Raw genomic sequence first — 21,170 nt, 5'->3', positions numbered from 1 at the left:
TCTTTCCCTTTTCCCTTTCTAGTGATGAATAGAAATATATGCACACAAGTAACCTTAGGAAAAAAAAGGCAAGAAAAAAATATGCTTAAAATTAAGCAGTTATGAAGTATTTATATGCTCAATTAGAAGTTCCAGCCTTCTTTTCCCCAAGCTACCAGATTTTACCTCTGCACACATAATTTAATTTTTAAAAAGTCTTGTTGTTTTCTAAATTGTAATTAAACATTTCCAGCACTGCTGAGCCAGCCCCTACAGATGGGTTTATTCTAGCAGGCACAGAGAGATTCAATTGTGGTTTAACTTTTTCCAGCAAGTAATTCTTCTAACAACTATATAATATAGTTATAGTTCGTATAACAACTGTATAATTTAATTCTTATAACAACTATATAATAACTGAAGTAGGAAAATAAATACTTTCACTTTTGATCATAGCCTCTGGATTATGTTTAAATAACTCTAATTCCTATGGGGTGAGCTGCTTGGTCTTGCATATATATACAACATTTTAGCATAAAACTTCTCAGATTTTCAACATAGCCCCACCCTTCCCCCCATTTGAAGAATCTGCTTCTTCCATCTCCTAACACAGGGAAATATGTAAGTACCACATGTCTGATCAATACAGCAGCAATGCTGTGCCTCTTCTTCTCTCTCTCCACATACAGTTGGCAGTGATGTATCCAGTTTATAATCAATGAATCAATCACATTACCCTCCCCAAATACTCCAGACCCTTTAACAGAAGCTTTTTTTTCTCTTTTTGGTCCATCACAGGTCAATCAGTGACTTTCATGAAGTTCAATATGTAGACTGTAAAATACTCATCTATTCTCATATCTGGTGTCAAGAACACTCTTCTGAAAGGAATTGTCCAAGGGATGTACGTGCAAAGAGATAGTGAATGAGTTTAATTTAAAGCCTGAAACCCATATTAGAAAAATGTGCTATTATAATTGAAATATATATCCATGGAAAAAAAAGAATTAGAGCTTGAAGGCTGGGAACTGAAGACTAACAGTGTTTTGTGTGCAGTCCAGGCTTGCTAATCTTTATCTTTGCAGCAATATTTTCCTAGATTACAAATATTTTTATGCTAATGATTATTTTGCTGTAAGCACAAATGCCCACTGCCTTTTGACACTTAATGAATTAAAAAGGTGCAGTGGGGCAACTAGAATTAAACAGCTGGCCACTCTATTGAACAAAAAAGCCTTGTCTTGAGCAGTTAAATCTTTTAACAGAACTTTATCCTTTTGACAGCTATTCTCTTCAGGGTTTTTCTTCACCAGTGACACAGTTGTAACACAGCTAGCACCATAACTGGAATGTAAAATTGTTATTATAACAACATCTGATTATCCCATTATAATCCCATGATCAGCCCATGACTATCAAGGCACAGGTGATGCACTATGTGACACCATGGTCCTGCTCCTCTGTATCCAGCTCAAATTTCAGTCTGTCCTAGGCATGGTTCTGAAGTAACTGCTTTTGATTGCTGCTGGAGAACTACACTTCCTTCCCATGCCCTCTTAGGCCTTTACCTCTCAGTTTGGTCATGGGACCCTAAAGTTGGCCCTAATGTATTGAACCGGTGTGTTGCCTGCATTTCACTTGTGCTCTAAATGAGAGCCAGATTTCTTCAGCTTTCATTCTTGCTTCATACCTCCAATGGAAGAAGGAGCTCTTATAAAGTATGGCTATACTGTATTGGAAAAATAAAGTGCAATTATGAGTTTGTTTGCAGCATTTAGTGGAGCTGTGTTGTAGAAAGATGGTGGGTTTAGCTCTGCTGAGCTGATCAAGAGGAATCCACATACAGGCTGTCATGTAAAACTTTCAGTATTCTCTACTGTGGAAGCAGGCAGGGCTATACACCCCAGGCAAAAAAACTAGCACTGACGTCTCCCCTATCCTTAGTTTTTTTCCCTTCTGTGATGTCTGCCCACCCAACTGTCCCACCTCTCCAAACAGCTGCACTGATGGACTCTGCTTGCCCCTCCTCACTGTGGCAAAGGGGAAGAGACAGGCAATCTGTCACTGACAGCTTGTCTACGTGACAAAGCAGATGGGTATAGCTAGAGTGGAGCTATTGTACACACTGTTCTGTGTGCAATGGGGCCTGTGTAGCCAGGTTTCCTACGGATACACCTTCCTGTTCCCCTTCCCTATGGCAATTGTCCCAACTCCTAGCCAGTACCCCTGATGACATCCTTTTTTATTTAAAAAAATAAATCCTTCACTGCGGAAGCTCTTTTCTTCCCCTTTCCCCCTCTCTGTCTCTTTCTCCCCCCATGCATCCTCCAAGATGGACACGGGGCAGGTTTTGCTTCTGCTTGGTGCTAACTGCACACATAGTGGTTGCTTCCTCTGGGTTGCCTGCGGGCCAGATACGCAGGGAACTCACACTGCAGCTCTTCTCTACAAGCATTTTTCTGAGTCCTTCAACTCTAACTGGCTAATAATTTTCAGGCAGTTACTTAAGAGTTTTGACACCTCATTCTATCTGTTACATTTGCTTGAAACTAGGCAGAAGTTACTGAGAGGGACATCTGAAGGATGGTTGAACCAAAATACGTCACAGTCAAATACACCTTTCAGGAAATCTGGCTGGAAAGAATTGATGTAATAGAGATGCATCAAATTTTTCATGGATATCTATTGCATACAAAACTGTCACAGGGTATGTGATTAATTTTCATAGAAATAACTATTGTTCAGAAGTTTCACTGTGGGGGATACACCCACGCTTCTCAGTAGTTATAAATCCTTTAGATGGAACAGCTTTCAAATTCATATCAAAATAGGTCCCACTGAATGACAAACATCCATTCACTGAAATATTTAAAGACACGCTTTTTGTAAGTTTAGGTTTTCCACATAAAAGATAAAGAGTCACTAAAAACGTAACATTATATCAGCAAATAATATGTGCTGACCAAAATAGTTTCGCTCTTGCCCTCCTTGTGACTGCACAAATCAGGAGAGAACAAGCAAACAGCTGGTCAAACAGAGCTGAATCAGAATGAAAAAGCGCACAAACAGAGACTAAAAATGCCCGCTTTGCTATGGAACCCCAGGACTGAAATCCCCTTCTTTCAAATAAGGCACAATTAGGAAAGGAAGAAGGTCTCCTGCATGGACCACCTGTAAAACTTTCTCCCACCAGAGGCACAGCAGTGGCACGTACCGTCTTCACTGGTATGGGGCTCTGTACTGGCATCCTGGTCCACCTCCTCCAGCGTACCGTGCTCGCTGTATGGGCTGTCACTGGAGGGAAACAGAAGGTTCAGCATGGAGACAAATGACATATATCCAAAATACGCCAACCCCACGAGCTTTTTAAAAATTATTCTTACAACGTTATAAAGGTGCGTGCAATAAAATTCTCATGATGTGCTATGAACGCACAATTGCTGAAGAAGCCTACAAACCTCTCCTTCAAACAACATCTTCAGTTACTAAGAAGTTCCCAGAACCTCTGAATCCTTTCATTTATAAGAAGTGTGTGTGTGTTGCTAAGAATAGAAAGGAGCAGGGGGAAGGCTTCATAAGCTGAAATTTGTTAAGGTGGTTTACAGCCAGAGAGCCAGTTTCCTACCTGGCTGTGTGCTCTGTACAGTACAGCTGGAATTCTGGCTGTGCCTGGCTGAACACAAGTGTAGCTTCCTCCACAGAACGTTGTAGGGAACCTCATCATACTTGCCTTTGATTCATGTTTGTTTATAGCTAACTCTTTACTATGTGAACCTAAATGCTCTTCTCATTTATCTTCATACTTCTATTGTGTGTGAAAGTAATTCTGTCACAGGAGTTTTCTGGACGAGCAGCCCAATGATTTTGTTAAGGAGATAGAAGGGTAATATCCTGACTTACCAGTAGTCATCTCCAGCCATGCATTTTTCATACACTGGGCCATCAAGTTCTTTAGCGTCTGGAAAAATAGCCTCATGATGGATGATGATAGTTTTGATTATCTCATTCACGTGTGCCTGACAAGACACCTGGTCTTGTATGTCTGGAACAGGCATCAGGGTTGGCCCAAAACAAATGGCTAGGTTGTATGGATCCATCATGTTTTCATCACTGTACTGTGAAAGGCTGTTAGAACAGAAAAATCAAGAAAAAAAGACTTTTCCATCATGACTAACCTTATTCTGAAAACTGGAGAAACCTTTATTTTCCATTGCAACTTAGCTATTTCCTGTTTTCCTTGACAATCCCATATAAAGTAACAAAACAAAAAAGGGGATTTCCACAATAGTCCATATACATTATGAAGTGAGTTTATAGCACACAGATGTATGTGTTCCCAAACTACTGTGTTTAGTGCATGCTGACCTAACGAGCTAATGCAAAATGCATCAGCTGGTGCTGCTTCTATCTCATCAGTGCTTACCCTTGGAGGCCCAAATGGACTGGATCCAAAGTGGGTATACACACCTATCATTTCTCATCAGACCTTGATGCATCTCTCCCAACAACTGCCTATATAACTAAGGCAGACTGAATTGTTTTCTGAAGGCAATTAAGTTCCCAAATCTTGCAAAGCCTCTGTGAATTCTGGTTTCTGTTTATACCATATGACTTAAAATCTCTGAGCACCGTGTCTTCTGCTCACAAACTCACTGTGCCTAGTTTTGGGAGACTGAAAAACTGGTATAAGTCCAGAAAAGGACTACTGAGATGGCTGGGGAGCTGGAGCATGTGGGTTATAAAGTGAAGTGAACTGAGCTCGTTCAGCCTTTAGAAGAGAAAGCTACTGAAGAATCTAGCTGCAATCTCCTACTATCAAAATTACAAAAAAGGAGAGTCAGACACAGGTGCATGGCAAAGGGATGAGAGGCAACAGATACAAGTCACAGCAAGAGATATTCCAACTGGAAGCAGCAAAAAAATCTTCATTATAAGTGTGAACAAGCACTGGGACTGACTGCCCAGAGAGGCTGTGGATTCTCTGCCCTTTCAGGTTCCTGCCTGGACAAAGCCTTGAGCAGCGTGATCTAACTTTAGAAGCTTTGAGCAGGAGGCTGGACCAGATGAGGTCTGCCATGAGGTCTGATGACTTCACGTGGCCAAGCAGGCATAATGGCATATGCAAAAATCAGAACTGGATTTGCAGCAAGTCCAACTACGGGACTGTACCAGGAGCAATTTGGATGTGGCAAGGGATTTAGCCTGCTTTGTGAATTGTGGAGAGCACAGACGTAGCTAACATGACCATGTAACGAGTAAAACCTCCCACAGCCCTGGTCAGTCTGTATGTCTAAGCAGAGGAGAAGCTGTGATATAAGCCTCTGAGACATTCACACAGTGTCATTTTTTGGGGATGAATTAATTTCAAATGAATGGGTATTTTCATAAAACTTTAGATCAGTGCCCCTCCTTTAAATATGGCTTGGAAGTGGTTCAGAAATTACTAGAAGAAAGGAAACGGGAGCAGCTGTGAATACAGGCACACGTCACCTGGCTGCAAAGACCCTGTTTCTATAGGAACAGTATGGATTGAATGGGGAAGGTCACAAGGACAGCATGAATCAGCAGAGGGCAAATTTAGGAAAAAAAGAGGAAAAAGGCAATAGGAAAACAGACATAACAGGAAACAGACAATAAGGCAGCAGAAAGAGAAAAGCTAGAATCAGGGCAAAGTGCACAAGTAGTACAATTTCAGTGAAAACACTGGGGTCAGCAAAACCAGACAGGGCTGTGAAGGACTGGAGGGAGAAGCACAGTGCAATTGCCCAACCTGTCTTTTATTTTCTCATTCAGAATGAATTTTTTTCTGGGATAACAAAGACACGAACATCACTTTTCTTTTCTCACACAACCCTCTTTGCAGCTGCAATTAGCAGAAGATTTTAAAGCCCTAATGGCTTAATGGTTGAACTTGATGATCTTAAAGGTCTCTTCCAACCTAAAGGATTCTATGATTCTATGAATTGTTTTGCAATGCCAGAACCAAGCTACTTGGTATCAAAGCCTACACAGGGGGTGTGAGTTCTCTATACTAGTAATGCTATTGCCAAAAACCAGAAGCAGCAACACAAAGTCTCACGCCGGCAGTGCCTAGCACCAAACAGGTAGCTTGTAATGCCTATACTACTTGAATATAGTGTTTATTTTTTTCCCATCAGGAGATTAAAAACAGCTTGAGATAAGCAGAAGAATTTTCTACTTTTAAATTATGCAAACTATTTTAAATGTAGTTCTTTTGTATTTGTTATTTTCCTCATCAGGTTCTTTTCTTATCAGCATTAATCCCGCAGCCTGTGCTTCTCATTTCAGACAACACTTTAATCTCTCTTACTACAACCTTGCTCAGTTTTGGACAAATGGAATTTTAATTTGAATGAAAACTGCTGCTTTCCTTCTATTTTCATTGCCAGCTAGAAGATCATCTCTTGTGTTAAAAGGAGCTTCTGTGCAAATTCTACATAGAGTATGAGTAAACCCAAAGAACTCCAATACCAGCAGAGGAAGGCAGATAAAGCCCGAGCACCTCAGGGAGTCACACAGCACTTACTGGTTGAGGAAGGCGAAGAGGTATCTCATCACTATGAGGACCGACCTGGGCAGAGTAAGGAGGAGTTTGCGGATGTGAAGAGCCCTCTCATAGAGATTGTCTATTCCTGCAAACAGAAGACAGTATTTTAAGTTCCCTTTCATATGATGGTCTAAAATAGCATCCAGTCAGTTTATTCCATTTACTCGGCTTTGTTACCATCACATGTCCCTGATCAACATTGGCACATTTTGGAGAGAAATAAGACCTAAAAGTCCTTCTTCCTCTCATTAAACCCACACAGTTTAAAAGTAACATCTTCAAATACAAGAAGGCACAAAAACGCCTAAGTCAAACCCTGGCCGCTTCCTGAGCTAGACAGCTCACAAAACCACACTATCAGTACATAAATAATCTGAAGGAACCAAGAAGAGATATATGGCATCAGTTTCAAATACATATTAATTCTCTTTATTTGAATGTTCACATCAGATATAATAATCCACTCACCAAGCCTCTCTAATGAGTTTTCTTAATGAAATCATAGAATCTTACAGTTGGAAAATACCTTTAAGATCACTAAGTCCAACCTAACTCTTCCAAGTCCACTGCTAAACCATGTCCCTAAGCTCTATATCTACACAACTTTTAAACACATCCAGAGATGGTGACTCCACCACTCCCCTGGGCACCCTGTTCCAGTGCTTGACAATGCTTCCAGTAAAGAAATTTTTCTTAATATCCAACCTAAACCTTCTCTGGCACAACTTAAGGCCATTTCCTCTTGTCCTATCACTTACTACTTGTGACAAGAGACCAACCCCACCTTGCTACAACCTCCTTTCACGTAGTTGTATGAAGTGATAAGGTCTCCCCTCAGCCTCTGTTTCCTCAGACCAAATAGCCCCAGTTGTCTCAGCCACTACTTGTAAGATTTGTGTCTTACTCATGCTCAGCTATAACTCTCTTAAGGGCAAAGCAGGAGAAAGGCCGTATGTTTTACAGTGCGTGAGCAACAACACAAAAATCACACGTATTTTCCCAAATGACTTTATAGCAGACCACCAAAATTCTTCTGAAGCGGGCAAAACAAGGTCAGCTTAATAAAAGCATCAGTTCCTAATGTCTTATAACAAGGATGCATTATTTTCTGTGTTGGTCAGAAAGATTATGAGGCTGCAAGTAGGGTAGTGATGGGATAAAAGCATAAAATGTTTTTCCAAATAAGTACTATCTCATTTTTTTTTACTCAATGTGTTTTCTGTGTAAATGACACTTTTAGAAACAACATAAACTTGAAGTAATGCTTTTTATGTCAGCCAAGAAAAAGTGCTGCAATTAACAATATCTAGGGGTAATGTTAGCAGACTACATGAGAAATACTGTCCAGCAGCACTGAGACGGATATTCATAAATGTGGAAGTAGATAACAGGAGCCGATTCCAATAGCTGCAAAACTATTTGTACCACAAAATGCGATACTTTAGAGTACACCTTTAAAATAATTACTTACATAAAAACGTGCTAACCGTAAACAGAGTTCCTGGTATTTATTTGTGCTCTCTGGTATGGCTAGTTCTACCGATCAGCACTTATTTGTAGGTGCAAAATGTGTGTTGACTTACATTTCTTAGAAGAATAACTGGTACCAAGAACTAAGGATAAGTAGAGTGTGTCAGCAGTGAGACTTCTGTGTACCACATTCATTAGGAAATGCCAGTGTAGTAAAGCAGGGGGGAAAACCCGTTCCCACATCTGCATTTACAGGATATTCAACTGGCTCAGCACCACTAGTGCACTGAGGAATAGAAGATTCTGGGATGGGGTGAAACTTGGTTCCTTAAGATTTTCTGCAGAAGAGCCCACCACTACTTCTATGAAGGAAGTCCATTTTGACTATGGTGTCTACTGCAGGAGCAACAAAGCAAAACTCATGCAGGAGGTAGAAACGTAGTCCCTAGCAGAGCGGCTGAAAGCTGGAATGGTGTCCCTGCTGAGCTGCTGCAGAGCTGGTGAGGAAAAGGACTGCTGACAAGATGTCTAATTTATAACCTAATGAGTCACACTAAACCCAAACTCTAGCTGAAAATCAGTTCAAGCCACTACACTTTCTCAAGTGGAGTATTTGACTTGAAATTTATTTTTATGTTTCTGTTAAACATGGACTGTATGAATCAAGAAGCATTTCTGGTTATTGGTTAAGAACCAGAGTCTGTGGCAGGGACGTGCTAAGTATGGGAGCTGCTTGCAGAGTGAGGATCTGCAGAGCAACCACAACCCTCCTCTGCCCTTCCAGCGCATACCACATCTTGGAGATGCTAATGTTGTGTACCCTCAGTTCTGCACTGCGGTGCCATACAGGTGTTCTGCACAGCCCACAGACACCGGTCTTAATGCAAGGTCTGTCTCTACCCACCTAAACTAAGCCACTGAACTCAAATCAGACCCGAGAAATGCACTGGCTGAGCTCCCTGGTGGGACCAGTGGCTCCTTCCAGCAGAGTGATGCCTATCCAGATGCAATAGCTCTGTCTAAACTAGTGAGCCAAACCAGTATGGGACACGGTCTTGAACACTGGCAGGCAGCTACCACACAGCAGTTATCACAGTCTTCAACATGCTCGTGATCTCTGCCAACTATAACTCTTCCAAGCAGTTCTTAGACATGGTTCACAGGATGCATGAGCCAGGAACTGGTCCCAGCAGGCAGCATGGACATGGCAGAGTAGGTACAGAGAGTCTGGCTGTATGGTCATGTGTTGAGTGATTCCAGCTGCCTTACTAGGAGCACGACCAGTACTAGCCAGTCACCTCTATACTGATGCCCTTACAAGTTACACATGCTGGAATGAGGCGTGTATATTTCCAGTCCTTCCTGGTAACCCAGTCCTAGTTTCCATGAAAGCCCCTTTATTAAAAATCCAAACTACCGCCAAGTGTAAATTCACGTGCTTTCCATGTTATTACAAAAGGCTTGTTTTTCCTTCTCAGCACTGATTTGGTTTAAAGGAGATAGGTAATAATGTCACGTGTTTGTGTGCTACTTTTAAATGAGGAGCCAAATTTCATAGTTGCTCGCCTGTATGCAGTCTGTGAGTGTTTGGGTACATAGGAAAGAAGGAATGAATACAGAAGGATCTCTCTGCATCCAGGCAGAAAGAATTTGCAGCTCTGCTGCTTCCCATGCAGAGGGAAGACAAAGCATTGCTTTACCCCCACCAGCTTGGCTGAGGAGAGCCTCGGGGAAGAGTGGCCATGCAAGATCCAGGCTGGTTGCTGCAAGGAACCACTGGCAAGCCCAACACTGCAGGATGCTGACTGCGCTTCCCCTCTCACAGCACTTCTGTTGGAGGCCCTCTTTTCATCACTCTGATTTTCAAGAACTGTAATGCGCCCTACCTCAGTGCCCAGTGAGGTATTACCCATTTCTTAGCTAAGAAAACTAAAGTGCTGATTGTACATGACTTGTCCTAAGAAGGCCATTAGCTGCCAAGCAGAAATAGAGATCAGGGGATTTGAAAACTGGTTCATTACACTAACGATACAATGAGATTCACATTCCCAAACACAAGAGACAAGACAAGCCTCTGGCAAGGCCAAGCACACTGAGAACTAATGTGTTTTTTTCTGACTGTGGAGTGAGGGAGGGAAGGGAGATCTGTGTGAAGGACACATGAATATCAACCAGAAATTAATACTACCGTCAGGTAAATATGACAAACAGAAATAATTATTATTTTCTAGAAACCAGTTCTCAGAGCAGGGCAAAACGTTTTGCACCTCTGGTCTGACACATCTGCCTTCAGACTTGTCTCAGCCACAGGGCTCAAATCCAAAAGCAGGAGAGTTTCCTGCCAGCCAGACAAGAAGGTGTTTGGCATGGGAACACTGCGCTCCTGTCAAAGCGGAGCTACAGTGCAGCCCAGAGCACAGAAGACATTTGTGGGGTGAAACAAGAAGGGGGAAGAGGCCAGCTTCTGGGGCATCAGGACTATAGCACTCTGTGGAAGAGCTGGGCACCTGTGCCCAGAACTAGTGATGTACTTTTACCAGACAATAATGGAACAAAGTACCTTAATCATATAAGGAGCTTGGGTTTCTCTGTATCCATAAAATTATCCAGGCATCTAAGCATCACAGGTGTTTGGGATCTAAGGAGCCTCTACCAGCTACTACTACTATTACAAAAAAACAAACAAACAAACAACAAACCAAAAAGCACAGAGCTTGGAGGACTCTTCAGAGGTCATTTAAATCTACAATCTTACCCTCTGACTTCACCTTCATCACCTCTAAGAGACATCTGTCCAACCTGTTCATAAAATCTTCCACGGAGGCAGAACTCAGCCTCCACAAGAAAACCTGTTGAAGTGCAATCTTTCATTGCTCTTGGAATGGATTTATTTATTGATTTCCTATGGACTTCCTCTGCAAAGACTCCTTGTTCTTGAACTGGATGAATGAATCCAGATGAGACTAATGTCATCGCATAAGTGAAAGAATTACTTATCAGCTACCTGCGTCATTGTCAGTCATAGGCTAAGGACCAGTTCTCAAAAGCATGAGAGAGGCATAAATCCTAGCTACTCAAGCTTAAAAGGTGTGATCCTCGGTCTCCAGTAACACTGGAACCTGTTCTGGAGAAGTGGTGTCACCTTTGCTTACTGCTGAAATACACAGAATCAATGACTGTCCACTTTTCTCTTCGATGAGAACTAATAGGTTTGAACCACCTAGTGACTCACAATGAGGTTTGTGCAAAGGCAGACTCTAAAGTGAAACAGATCAAAAGTGAACAGTCTGCCTCAGAAGAGTAAAGGAAACCTGGGAGGGGAGAAAACACAATTACTAACACAAGCTGCCAAATACAAATAAAGCAAAACTAAATTATAAATGAAGACAGGGATACATTAATCTTAAATAACATTAAGAAAATGTAAACTGAAGTTTAATTAAGCAATAATCCTGATGTAGTGGAGCATGTAAAAGGCAATAAATATTCAAATATATAAAAGCAGTGTTTCGGTGATGGAGAACAAAAGATTTTTGCAAGGGAGCAATTGCTAGTGGTTACAAAATATTTTTTGGCCAACTGGACAGCTATATGACTTTATTGGTTTGGCTTAGTTAAAAATGCCACAAAAGCACTGTACTTTTCCTGGTCTTGGTCCTACAACATGGCTTCTCCTGCACTGGTAACCGAACGAGGGGAAGATTCAGCATGGGAGCAGTCAGAGCTCAGAAATGTGAGTTATGGATCGTGTATATTCTAGCACCCTCTATTAACAGACAGCCTCCGTGGGCCAATCAGAGTAGTAACAAAAGAATTGCAAACATTTGGCAATGGGAAGATATCGATCAGAACCCGTGGATGGAGAAACTTGGTGTCAGCAATGAATGAATTGTGCTATACCAACAGCCAGTGCTGTGCAAGCTAAGCATAATTCGCAGGCAAGGCTTGCACAAAGCAGGAAGAAGAAAGCAAACAATGGTAATGTAAGGCCTCTCTCACTTAGGACCATTGTTTTGAAGGATAAAATCCAATATGGTATCTCTACGTGGCAGTCCCTCCCTGCTTCCACTTGGTGTGGCACCTACTCGTAACAGAGTGAATGCCTAATGCATGTTTTACACACCCGCTGAACGTCAAACGGGACTGAATTACACTTGCAGATGTAACTTTTATGGTCAATTTGCAGCTGACAAGTAATCCACATGAATATGTATTAGTGCTGAAGTTAACAAGTTGTGCCTCCTTCCACTTTGGTAGATGAGTAGAATCCAACTCAAGGATACATATATATTAACTCAGCAACGCCACATACAGCTCTTTCAGATCTGTTTAGGAAGGCACTACAGGAGGACAAACACAATGGTGTCCACTGTCACTTAGGGAAGGAAACAGTTGCCATTTTGTTGAAACTTTTTCAGGAAGAGCTGACAATTCAGAATTCAGTTTTTTACTTTTTAAGTAATGGGCAATAGTCTGGAAAAGCAATATAATAATTTTCTCTCATAACATTTATGCCTGTAGGTAAATGGGCACCGCTGGCAGCAAGGGACTGAAATGATGAAAATCAGAAGGAAAAAAGATGTAAGTTTTCATCCATCCTGGCATCTTAGTATATCAAATTTAAGGCAAGGGAGATGAAACCAAGAAGAATTATAATGGTCTGAGCAGGAGCTAAGCAGCTTGTGTAGCTGAGACGTGCCTGCTGCTGCACTGCACAGCTATGCAGACGGAAGTGAACTGTAATGCACGTGTGTAAGAACACACACCAGGAGAGGAACTGCAGTCCCCCAGCAGTGCAGGCGAGCTACGGCCAGCCCTACGCACAGCTTCAGTACCCTCTGCCTCCATCTAACACCTGTTATAAATATTTTCCTTGTGTTTCTACAAAGGGGGAGAAAAAAGAAGGGCTCTTCCCCTACACCTCATTTTACCCTCTGAGTTGCCAAATGTCACTGGGAGCAACAGCAGTCACTCCTTTTCCTGAGAATGCAGAATTGCAGCCCATAGTCAGATGGATTCTTTACATTCTGTCCCACTTTTCATCCTTGCTTTGGAGAAGTAATAATTTGGCCCAAATTTTATCTATAGCAGTTCATAAACCCAAACAGAATAACATTGTTCTCATGAGTCTAATTAATATAAATTGCCTTAAAAGTCACAGTCTTTTTGTACTGTTTCCACTGTGTCTGCAAAAGGGAAAGCATTAAATCACAATGCTCTATTTCATTTGAAAATATATGCATAAATGCAAAGGAATTCCTCAGTGGCTGCACTGAGGAAAGGTTCATTTTGCAGCTGTAGCCTCAATTATGCTTGACATCCATAACTAAGTACTTCAGTTTCAAGGGGTTTTTCACTGGCAACATTACATTTCCATATAAAATGTGTGACATTCTGCCCTTTTACAGTTTTATGTGAACATTAACTTTATGTATTTGCTTTCTCCCTCCCCCTTTTATAATATTTTCTGCCAACAATTAAAAAAACCCCACATTGATATTTATCTTGAAAGACTATTTAAAAACAAATTAATGTTTATTCCTTTCATCACTGTATACCAGACAGTGAATGCAGTATGAATTATGAGTATTTAAATCGTCTTAATTAAAAATATGAAGGCTTTCTGGACTTACCATACCAACTGTGATCTAAAGAAGTTACAGTAACGTGTTATCGCAGAGGAAAGGGTGCTCCCATTAACATGAAGACCAACATACTTAATATGTGAAGCTACATAATCACAGAAAAATAAAATAAGGCAACTATAACAGATTCAAAGTCTGAAGGGGGAGAAAAGTCTTGCCTAGACTGTCTTCCTTTTTGCAAGATAAACAAAGTGTTAAGGTTAAAAAATAGCAATAGAAAAGGCCTTTGAGACTGACAGTTTTTGATAATACATGCCATGTAGGTCCTATTTAAACTAATTCATGACTTATATATTCTGAAATGCTTGGCTTTTTTCAGGGAAAAAATAGCTTCTTATTCCCTGGAAGTGGTGGACCACTTAAAAAAGTGCATAGCCTAGGTACACAGCTGTAAAAACAATCCACCTCAGGCTTCTCAGATACACTGAAGATACAGACACACAGCCCACTGTTCCCAGCATGTGGTTCTGGGTCTGGCTGTGGGTACAGGGCATAAGAGCTGGGCTTCATTCTCTTCCTACACAACATTCAAATCCCTCACTGTGACAACAGAAACTCACCCCTTTCATCCTGACCTGTTCCAAACGTGCCTCTCCTCCCTCCACTGAAGGAAGGCACCAACGTGACATTTCACAGTGCATCTAATGACAAGCTTGTGGAAGCCAAACGAAGCAACAAAATCATCCTCCTTTAGCTTCCTCCAAAACCTGCCAGAAATAGATTTGGGACTCTTACAACACATTATCAGGAAGAAAACCCCCTGCTTTCTTCTGTAACAGCAATAGCAGACATCAAACCTAGCTGAACTACTCAAGTCATCATACCTCGTTTTGACAAGCTGTTGTAGAGATGATGATCCAGACTTATGACAGCCTCAGAGAACAGTTAGTCTAAACCAGGATCAGATGACAACACCTCTTTTCTAATAACTTCTCATTTTAAAATATGGCTGTGAAAAGCAGTGACTTCGTTCCAGGCTGTTAGTTGTTACTGATTTCAGCAATGATACTATTATTTCTTTTTTTTTTAAAAAAGTTGTCAACTCTTTCACAAGAAAATCATAGAATCAAATCATAGAATCATTAAGGTTAGAAAAGACCTCTAAGATGATAAAGGCCAACCATCACCCAACACTATCATGATCATTAAACCATGTCCCCAGGTGCCACAAAATAATCTGCTACCTACATTGAACATGCAATAGCTGGACATCCCTAAGGAAACCAAAGGCTAATGCTAGAGATCTAGTATTCATTGCCATTTTTCTTGAAGTTCTTAATAACAAAAGACCATTTTGGCATAAATGAACTTGATTCTTCTCAGACAGTAATGCTCTGAGAGGCTGGTGAACCTCTCCCACCTGTGCAGGTGCCATATACGCATACTCGTCCATTGAACATCTACCTCTCTTGCCAAATACCCCACCCCACATTCAGAAGATTCAATAGCGAACAGGAATTCTTTGAAACCCTCCAGTTCCTCTTGGAACACTTTTAAAAGGTTGTTTTGGGCAAATATTTCTGCATCTCCTAAGTACTCACCTGTATAATCTCTGTAAACTGAATACTCATTCTTGGTATGTTACAATTTTATTTAAAGCTCTTCAACACAGTGCAGTGCAAAACCACCTCCTTGTATAAGAACCACCATTTATATTTTTCTTAATTCTCAGTCAAAATAATAAAGTCATAAAGAGATCCAATGGTCAGAATCTGACAGCAGAAATTTTGAAAATGAAATCTGGTACAAATGTTTAATGATGGAAGTGATTAATCATTTGAACAGCTTATCCAAGAATGTGGTAGATTTTCTGTCAACTGAAGCCATTAAATCAATAAGTTTTTCCAGCGACATGCTTTAATTCATCCAGAAGTTATGAAAATCAGCACAGGATTATTAGGTAAAGTTCCATCATCCCTGTCATGCATAAAATCACTCAGTCAAAACAATCCTTTTTTAGATTTCAATTTCTATGACTTGCAGACATTTTCTGGGCTGTGGCACCACAGTCAGCTAAAGCTGAACTCTGGCAGAACCAAGATTATGCTTCCTAAAGAGACAGCATCTCCCTCAGCACCAAGGATCAGACTGTTAAACTGCCATTTTGAGGTCCTTCAGAACTCCTCAGTACCACCATGTCTGCAGACAGTAACAGCTGCAGAAAAACCCACAAAACCCCAAAACACAGAATATTGCACACAGACCTTGTCACATTGATCCATGTATCTGTAACCTCCAGGCTGAACTACTGCAGTCCTCCCTGTGTGGGAAGGAAACCACACACACTGGGTTCCCCCAGCAGGAAGCAGAAAAGCCCATCTGATGGCCAGCCCAGGACACTGCACACACCCATCTACGCTCTTGCCTACTGAGAGAGACCCCTTTTCCAAGAATAACACAGTTTGGAGAGAGTCTGCCCTGATTAATATGCCAAAGGACTGTCCCTTGTTACCTGTGAAACTGCCTCTTTCTCCGTTTGGCAGGAGCAGACAGGTTATAAGGAAGGGCTGAAAGGAAGACATTCTTCCACAAAGCTAGCACCTCTGACCACTTCTAATGGACCCACAGGGAATAGTAACCCTACTGATGCTTGCCTTGGCCCCACCCCTCCTCAACATCTGCAGGCATCTGTGAATTGGAAGAAGTTTTTTGCATGCCACAGCAATTCACTGATCCACTGAGAACCTCCTATATGACTACAGCCTCTCTGCCTGGCTATGGACACCAGCAGAGCACAGACCCACGCAAGGCTCCTCCAAGGCATCCCATTACATTATATTGTGGAATGCAGACTGGGCAACACAGACAACACTCAGCTGCTCCCCTCCTTTCCTGCACTGAAGGGTTTTCCTGACAGTTAGATCGGGGGTTTTAAGCTGAGGACACAAAGGTCCAGAAACACACAATATCAAGCAGTTAGTTACTTATTCACCAGTGCTGACTCCAAGCTGTGGGGCATAAAAACCTTTGGAGAAAGTAACATAATTTGTTTGCATAGCCACGACTTCACCCCCTTCTGTCTGCTTCAGTGCCCAGAGGAGAATAATAAATAAAACTTAACTATCTCTTGTATACCAAAAGATACTCTTCCTGCCATGTTAAACAAAGAGCTGTACTGTAGATTAATCCCACTGGAAAAAGGGAACAACCACAGCTGTGAGTGTGACTAATAACTGACCCAGACTGTTACAGATGGCAAACAAATTGTCTTGGAAAAATCCGTGAAGTTAGCTCTTTTTTTCAGGCCAGTACTGTATATATGAAATTGTATTGAGAAAGAAACAGAGATTTATACTTACTGATACAAGAAATAAGATCATTAAATCTTTCCTTAGGAAAGACAGGATTTTCCAGCCCTCGGAAATAGAGCTTCAGTACTCCAGCAACTGAGTTAATGTCATGGTTACTTTGGTCATCTGCCAAAGGATTTTCACCTTAAAAAGTAAATAAAGTGAATCAAACATTCATGCAGGAGCATTCTTGCATGCAACATTTTTATAAGTGAATGACATTTTTTTTTGTTTTGTTTTCAGCCTGTGGGAGATGGCAATGCAAGCATTCAAGTAAGATAATAAACACTGATTTAGAAATCCCAGGCTATGATTAAACTAAAATTGGCAGTGTAAATAAAGCTTCCTTTAAATTACATAACCTAGTGATCTCTTAGGTCCTGAAATTCCATCTAGGTACTTATGGACATATTGTGACTTACAGTTTAGCAAAATAAAAAAGCTAAATGTTCTTAATCGAATAGGGTTTCTCAGACTATTCTTTGGGAGCTTACATTAAGCAAACTGAGTAAGATAACTCTTTAAACTGGAAATCTGTCTTCATTCTGAAAAATAAAAAACATTCAGGAATATGTGCAACCATTTTTTGAAAACACTGTATAGGAACTAAAACCCTAACTGGAACCTCAGCTACGACCAAACCACGTGTAATTTAAAAGACCTAATATTTCTTTCTAAACACTTTAAAATTTATGTATCTTCCAGAATAACACTACCTAGGAGAAGCAGTTAATAAGGCAGATTTAAATGCTGGAGAACAGGAGGATGTGGCTTCACTTAGCATGTAAAAACAGCTGCTTTGTGTATCTTGTCAAAGATGAGATCACATTTAACAACATAGATAACTAATCCTGGGGAGAAGAATACTGTGCAATTTTTTTTTGTGCTTTTAGTCACAAGACTTATTGATCCAAGGGGTTTCTCATTAGCAGATGATCTGCAAAAGGTTTGTCTGGAAACTAAAAAAGCAGCTTCTAAGATCCAAGAAAAAGAGAATGTAAGATTTAAAAAAAACCCCTACAACTGGAACTGTTTTAACACAATTAGGGATTGCTAGACCCTGGCTACCCTAGCAGAGCAATTCTAGGCTGGAAGTTGCAAGCCATTCATGTTTGCAAAGCTGTTTTCACTTCCTGGTATCTTTCTGCAATTCCTCCTCTGTGGCTGGTTTCCTTTGGGAATGAAAACAGTTACTGCAAATGGAATGACCCTTTCACAGCCCATATTCTCATTGATCGTGATGCCACTTTGGCAGAGGAACAAGAAAGCTGAACACTCATATTCTAGAAGATCAAGTAACAAGGTTCTCAGATTGTGTTAAGTAGTCTCTTGAATCTAATTAAAATCCATAATCTTTCCTTTCTGAGGATTTTCAAAATAAAATATAGACAAGCCATTATTTGCAGTTTATCATGAACAAAAGACTACAGTTTACAGTTGATCCAAGAGTCATATGCCTCAACTAAACAAAATAAAAAACAATCTCAAGTTCCTAGGACATAACAGGAAAAACATGTACATGTCATCATTATACTTTATTTTTAACTAAGTGACAGTGAAAAATTTTAGCTGCAGTACACAAAGTGCATACAAACTGCTTAAGCGGCCAAGAAAATAATTAGAATTTAAAAGATTTTTAAATGTCAGATATTAAGGTGCTTGAATAAATGAAAATGCAATTACCTCTCTCAAATGAATTTTTAATATCATTGACTTCCACCTGGGAACCAGACACTCTAAAAATTCCCTGATGCTGAAGACCTGCAGCCAGCAAAGATGGGAGACAGTGGTGAGAAATGAATCTAGTTTTTAAAATACTTTTCATCTCTATTTTAGAAACACAGCTGTGGAGGTAAATGCCTTATGCAAAAGATACACAAAAAAAGTCAAGGGCAATAATGAAATGACATAGCATGTTTCAGAGCTTACCATATAAATTGATAAATCTGATACAGCTTTCCACGATGAGAGGAATGACTTGTCCTGAATCCTGGAGAACAAGAGCAGAAAGAGTGAACTGCAGATGGGAAAGAGTAAACCTCCCTACTTTGGACTGAACGTGAAAATGCATTTTCTTGGTCAATACAGATGGACATACAGTGCTGGCAAAAAAAAGACGTAAGAAAAAAAAAAATCGTGTCTAAGAGTTCTCTTCCCATTTAAGGAGGGAGGGAAAGGAACAGGTGAAGAGAAAAAATTATGGTTCTTCATTAAAGTAACTGAGTTGGGAAATTAAGAGACTTAATCCTCTACCTCTGCCACTCCAGCTGGCTAACACCATATGTGACATCTAAGCTCATGCATGTGTTTTAGATTTTTGAAGCATAATGAGTTAAAGCAGTGAATTTGCCATTTTTAGAAGTTTATTATTAAGAATAAGAATTAATGATGAAGATGATCCCTCCACATCCATTTAACTTACCTTCCTTTTCCTGGTGGAGAAAATCCTACATGGACCTAAGTACACTAATTCCTGGAGGTGGGTTTTTGCTTTTTGGTAAAAGAATTTGATAATACAGTTGACAAGGTCTCTTCCGGACTTGCTAGACTACCAGAAATGTTCTTGGAGGAGAGCCACCACATGACATTGCATGGGGGTACCCAGGTGTCTCCCTCCTGACCCGAGAGCACTCCTACGTGCTCTGCCGATTTGCACGCCCTTACATGATGGCCTGGCATGTTGCTTCAGGCTGCTCTAACTGGCTGGTAATACCCTGGGTGGTGAACTGCAGCTGCTTTGAGCTTAGGTTCAGCTGCCTCTTCTGTAGGCACAAAGGTGCTGGGAAAGGGAGGTCAGAGCCTACACCTCCCTGCCTGCGACTGGCGGAGCTCGGGAATCAAAGCTCCTGGTCTCAGCCATGATACAGCAGCTGGTCTGTGGTTACCTCCTCAGTTACACAGAGGTGTTTTAATAAAGGAGAAAAAACGCCTGTGACGGGAGGGAGAGAAGATGATTTTCAGTGAGTTATTTCTCTTTGACTTTTAAACTGCCGACTCCAAAAGAACCGTCACAGTCCTTTGTCTGTGTGTTTTGGCACTTTAAAAAAATGGGTGTTTTACCCTAAGCACATTAATGACTACAAGTCATCAAATATCTATTAATGACACAAATCATGTGATTAAAATTATTTAGAAAAGCTGGTGCTAATGCTGGTAAAATTACTGCTACATAAATAACAGGTACCTTTGAAATTCTTGCTTTGGAAGCTATAGTTTTTGTTTCCAAATGAATTTCAAATATGTAAGCACTTAGAGAATTGACTAATCCACTTGAAAGTTTAATATGAAACTAGTCTATATGACAAAGCCATGAATTCCAAAGCACCCTGTAACTCAGAATATGCATTTTCTTTTACAAACTAGTCCTTCATTTTTGCGCTAAATTACAACAATTGGTAGTTTATGAATTAAGTCCAAGTAGAAGAGAAGCCAGCTACTAAAGAAGTTTGAAAAATAACACACAGTGAAGCAATGAATCAATGCACTTCCCGAGATAACCTAACCCCTGATCTTCTGTGTGCTCCATGTTGTTCTAGTGGGCCTTACAAAAGACTGTACTGCTAATTATGCTATTTAAATTGTGTTTTGTTTGTCTTTTAATTTAAAACCTAGCAATGACTGGCTAGCCAAGAACCAGTAATGTCTGGGTGAGCATCGTCTATTTGAGTTATGTCATGATTCATTAACAGATGAATAAAAAAAGCCCATGGAAGAGGTCAGTTACTAAACCCAGGAATACTGTCATCTTCACCAATACCTTCACCACCAGCCTGGCTCTCCAAAAAAGCAAAGTATTATAAAACATGCACAACATGCACCCGTATCTCCTGTTAGTACACTGGTTCATGCAAAGGATGTAAAGCCTTGGAAAAGACAGTGTTTGCAGTAAGAAATTGCAAAAAAAAAAAAATAAATTACTTTCACACCTGGTTTTGGAGAATCTGTTCAGAACCATGTGCAAGTTTGTAGCTAAGTAATTCCCCGAAATAATCTAAACTAGCAGGTTTGGATTTTGGCTCTAATAAGAGGAAAATAATTGGAAGTAACAATCTGTGTTGCTGCAATGTCATGAACAGTGATCCTACTGCTGCAGGGAATTGAATCTGATGTGAATAGTCAGTGAATGTATGTTTGGGACTAATTATTTCTTATGATTCAAAAATGTAACAAAAAGCAATCTAGTGTGGCACTATATTTCACTAGCTGTAATCCTTTCAT

At 40.5% G+C, this 21,170-nt stretch overlaps 1 protein-coding gene across 1 annotated transcript in view; it reads right to left on the bottom strand.

Moving 5' to 3' along the window:
* Positions 1-21,170, bottom strand: part of SRGAP1 (SLIT-ROBO Rho GTPase activating protein 1) — a 69,264-nt gene that overhangs the window by 8,647 nt on the left and 39,447 nt on the right. The window contains exons 12-17 of the mRNA XM_008940094.1: positions 18,882-18,942; positions 18,636-18,713; positions 16,962-17,096; positions 6,527-6,632; positions 3,880-4,104; positions 3,194-3,273 (exon numbers count right to left, since the gene is read on the bottom strand). Coding sequence (XP_008938342.1) covers positions 3,194-3,273; positions 3,880-4,104; positions 6,527-6,632; positions 16,962-17,096; positions 18,636-18,713; positions 18,882-18,942 — 685 coding nt within the window. The remainder of the gene's footprint in view (positions 1-3,193; positions 3,274-3,879; positions 4,105-6,526; positions 6,633-16,961; positions 17,097-18,635; positions 18,714-18,881; positions 18,943-21,170) is intronic.

This window comes from Merops nubicus, unplaced genomic scaffold (assembly GCF_000691845.1).
Source record: "Merops nubicus isolate BGI_N331 unplaced genomic scaffold, ASM69184v1 scaffold18275, whole genome shotgun sequence".
NCBI classification, from domain to species: Eukaryota; Metazoa; Chordata; class Aves; order Coraciiformes; family Meropidae; genus Merops; species Merops nubicus.
This window is presented reverse-complemented; position numbering and strand designations above follow the sequence as displayed.